General features: G+C 37.0%; 1 protein-coding gene across 1 annotated transcript; it reads left to right on the top strand.

The window, feature by feature from the left end:
- The first annotated feature begins 3,628 nt into the window (after positions 1 to 3,628).
- LOC133335634 (protein sisterless A-like) lies at positions 3,629 to 4,261 on the top strand. Its single transcript, XM_061543946.1, has one exon. The coding sequence runs from the start codon at positions 3,629 to 3,631 to the stop codon at positions 4,259 to 4,261; it is 633 nt and encodes a 210-aa protein (XP_061399930.1).
- The last annotated feature ends 467 nt before the right edge of the window (positions 4,262 to 4,728 follow it).

The raw sequence follows: 4,728 nt of genomic DNA, 5'->3' as shown, positions 1-4,728 counted from the left end.
TTGGAATTAGGATGAGGATAGTAATATAACATAATATTATAATTGTTAATTTTTAAAAATAAAAATTAAATAATATTTTTTAAGGACTGTCATAGGCGTGGGTTTAAAAAAATATATTTATGCAATTTTAAAATTTACCCAAAATCTCAATATCCAGAATTCGGTGACCCATTTCCTTGATATCCAAAGTAACATTGATATCTCCAGTCTTTAACCACTTGACTACTAAACGTTTATACAATACTTTTCAAGTGTACATAAACATTACAACAATGGCAATGTTGTAGAATAGAATACAAGCCAAACACACATACACATCAAATATACATACACACAGACAAACTAAATTAACCATAGTCAAATGGTGCACAACAATAGTAAAATGTTACACTTCGCCCAACATTGAATTTCTCTAAAAGTCGCCTCTTTAATTAGAGGGAAAGGACATGTGGCATAGAGGAAGAGGCCGAATGATAGAGGAAATGTTGGCATGGACATTTGGATGAAATGGATTTACTTTACACTCAAATGGACACACACACAACTACAGACACACCCTCATCCACTAAATTTTGCATTTGATTGCGCCTGTATGTATGCAACTTTATGTACCCGCAATAACATGTATGCACTCGAACTACATACATATGTACATTTATATGCAGCGATAGTTAGACTTGAATACGAAAAGGACATTCGAGTCTACTACACTATTGACCGACTGGCTGGATGACTGACGGGGAACTAACCAGTGACTGCCGGCATAATGAATGCAAATAATTGTGTTCTCATAGCAAATGGTGTAGAACGCGGTGACACGACTTTAAATCTAATTAACATGAATGTCCCATTTATTATCAATTTTATGTTAATCTAGATGTTGGTCATGATTGAGGCTGGTAAAATTGGGTCTTAGACAGCATTGAGGATTTATAAATAATATGTTGCAAATATTTAAATTTTATGATTTAATTTCAATTATAATTAAATAAATTTTTAATTAATAATTTATTTTTAAATTAATTAACTATTATATTTTGTAATATATAAAATTTAATATAGCTTCTATTTAAATTTCCACCTGATACATTATAAATCTTCCAAAGAGATGTGACTATTTTCTGGCACTCCAGGGACATTTTTCGTTAGACATACTTTCACTGACTAAGAAATGGGGACACGTGGTGAAAATTACAGACTTCTTACAAGTTTTATTTAGGTATAAAAGCTATAAGATATAAATAGCTTCTGGGGATAAGGATTCTCTGCCTTGGCCATTGGTGGAGAATGCCATACTTTCCCCTCTAAATAGTAGTTACTTTAAAAAGACAACTGTGATTACGTCAGACTATTTGGCATTAACAAAATTTCAGAGACATTGTTTTTATTCTAGCTAAGTACATGATTGATCTGATGTAGCCTAATGTGATGGGGCTGCCACCTATCGTACTCTGGAAACAACGTCTCCTTTACATTGGGTTTGATTATTAGAATGTCAAAGCCTAGGGATGCATTTCACCTGGAGGCCGTAAGCCTTTTTTTCACATAGCAAGTAGCAAAATTATGCATTTGTTTTCCAAAGCCACGAAGTCAGGCACCAAAGAATTTCTACGTGAGGTGGTATCGCTGGAATCGTAAGTACTTCCATTTGTTACAAGCGACATTTGGGTATGAAGGGTTTTTACTTACTTAGCTGGCTTGTGACACTTTCGTTCCATAAACCGAGCTTAAAATAGATTACCAGGCGCCTCGGTCTTTTGCGCAGCTCTTCCAATTTGCGCAGCTCTTCAAGACTCATGGTTCATTCGACGGCGATATTCAACAAGATCGGGCCATAGATCTTTCGGAGAATTTTTCTCTCCAACACTCTCCAACACTCGATGTCATCGGCGTGTAACATGTGTTGTTTGGTATACCGAGTGCCATTTCTGTTTACCTTTGTCTCTCGACATACTGTCAACTTGTCTGATTCCTCGTTCGGTTGGTTCTTATTGGTTCTTCTTCAACGTCACTATTTGATACCAGAAGTCTTTCAAAATGCTCCTTGCAGATCCTCAGCACGCTGTCTGTATCTGTCACCAGGTTTCCTTGTTCATCTCTTTGGTAAAATTTTCAGACTTCATTCCGACTCCTGTACATCTCGATTTGCTCTTACTTCTTTTTTCTGAAAATAGTTTCTCCTCTCTCATTTATCCCGATAATTTTCCATCGCATTACGTGTTGCTACTGTCTGCAAGGTTACCCTATACGCTGCGTTTGCCTAAGTAGCAATGCGACACTCCTGATCGTAACACGGGTTTCTTGATGGTGGTTTTGGTACCCGAGTGCTGCTTTTACTGCAGTTTGTAGGGGGTGGGGAATTCTTTGCCACTGTGCTTCTATATAATTATCGGGACAAAGAGTGGGTAAGTTCAGCGTAGTAGGCTTTTGCTACCTGTTGTACTTGCAGCTTTTCCACGTCGAGCTTCCATGTTGTTTTAGATCAAACCTTTGCTGCTATGTCTTTGGTATGTTTATTTTTGTCATTCGTCGGAGCATAGGCACAAATAAGTCTGACGTAGAAGAACTTCGCTTGAGTACTTCCACATCTACTGGAGTGAATCTGGAGACGAGGTCTTTTATTCTCCTGTTAACCATAAATCCGCAGCCAAATTTATGTATCGTTTCAGTGCAGCTATAATACAGGGCGCAATCATCTGATTTACATACGCCAGTCCATTTCCATCACATTTTCTGTAAGACAATAATATCGATTTTGTACTTCTCGAGTACATCCACCAAAAGCGAAAACTGCCCTGTACAACGTTCGCACATTCCAAGTGCAGATTCGCGGATCGTAGTCATTTATACGTTTGCGAGGTTCGTCACCAGGGGTTTGGTTTTCTTTTTCGTTGCTTTTTATAGTAGGAGAGGCTTTCTAAGTGTGAGCTACCAACCCAACTAACCCGATGAAAGGGGGTCCAAGATATGTCTGAGCTTTGCCATGTTAAAGCCAATCAGAGCCATTGATTCGGGATACCAAGCAATGACTCTGATTACTCTCTGGATCTAGGCTTAGTAAAAATGTTACGATGTGCAAAGTCTTCTTCATTATTTGGACACTCCAACCGCTTTGTTTTGAATTTATAATTTTTCAAAATTTGGACCCTATTGGTTACAGACAGATTAACATTTGAAAATCGACACTATATTATATAAAACGGATTTGGTCCAAAGACATACTCTTAAGCTAATATTTCGATAAGACACATTTCCACCGCATTAAAGTGCATATATCCCTATCTTAGTCATAAGAGTAAGGGTATGTACTCTTTTTTGAAACACCAAATTTAAGGTTAGTTTTTAAATATTCATATGTATCCTACAAATAGTTTTTCAACATATGTTTGTAATATGTAATCCTACTAGCCCTTACAAAAACATAATCATAAATTAACGCATCTTTTACCTGGATTGTTTGTGCAAAATTTAAAAACATGCCAAGATCCCAGGTATACATTTCCCTTAAATTTATCGCATTGGCTTATAAATTGACACATCACAATTACTGCAACAATCATAACGCCTTAAACACTCAACGAAATAACATCGTTCGTACGTACGCACGCACCCATCTCACATGAACATCATGAACAGCTTCATCGAAACCAATACCACCATCACCACAAATCGTTTCCTGGAACAAGTTTATAAATCTCTGACGCATGAAGTGACCTTCCCGAGCTTAAATACACATGGAATGTTGACAAATATCATGCCGACGCAGCAACAACATATCGATCAAATCGTGGAGTTCGAAATGAAACGCATTCAGGAGAATTGCCAGGGCAAGCAGGAGCAATATGTTGAACAAATGTTGGCGGAAAATCCAATTGCAATTGGAAGACGGACCAACACCACCAATACTACGACAAATAGTAGCAGTATATTGAGCGGGGAATGTGACACCTTATTATCCACGGAACAAAAACGGCAACAACATGGCCAGCGTTCAGAGGCATGTCGACGTTCTCGTTACAATAATAAAATCAAAAAGGCCAAGTCCAAATACCGCCACAAATACATGTCACAAAAACTGCTACAAAGTACACAACTGTTGACTTGTATAAAGGATTTGATTGCTCAAACGGAAGGACATTTACTTGCCCAAGGATTAGGCAATGATAAACTTCATAAATTGCGTTACAGCTATGGCATGGATTCAACAAGGAGAGAGGTCCGTGGTATTGAAATGGATACTTCAGTGAAAACAAAGGATTAACATTAGAATTAGTGGGATTACTGTTCGCACTTGAATTTTGTTATATTTTAAGAATACTTTTTGTTATTTAGTTTTAAGAAAATAAAAAACAAACCTATTAATAAAGGTAAATAATTTGGAAATTAAAATGATTTTAATTTGCGGTTCGATTGGGGATAAATGTAGCCGAAATTGTTTTTACAAAACTAGAATATGCCAAACTTCGTTGGCGGGATTCGCAATTTTCAAACCACAGTGATTTTTTAAAGGGTATGCTACACCAAGTAATATTCACTAGAGACCCATATAGTATATATATTCTTGGCCAGAATAAAATTCTATGTCGTCTGTCTGTCACTTGAAATCACGATAGAGCTTGCACTATTTTTGATACAGCTTTGGCATTTAGCACATGCACTGCTATTACTCCTAGGATGTTCTGCTTTAATTTGTTATTTTGAGCTGGCATCTTCCTATTGCAAATGTTC

This window comes from Musca vetustissima, unplaced genomic scaffold (genome assembly GCF_032173495.1).
Source record: "Musca vetustissima isolate MV318-11 ecotype Yass unplaced genomic scaffold, APGP_CSIRO_Mvet_v1 utg15627, whole genome shotgun sequence".
Lineage (NCBI taxonomy): Eukaryota > Metazoa > Arthropoda > Insecta > Diptera > Muscidae > Musca > Musca vetustissima.
The sequence above is the reverse complement of the archived record's forward strand: the minus strand, read 5'-3'. Positions and strand labels throughout refer to the sequence as shown.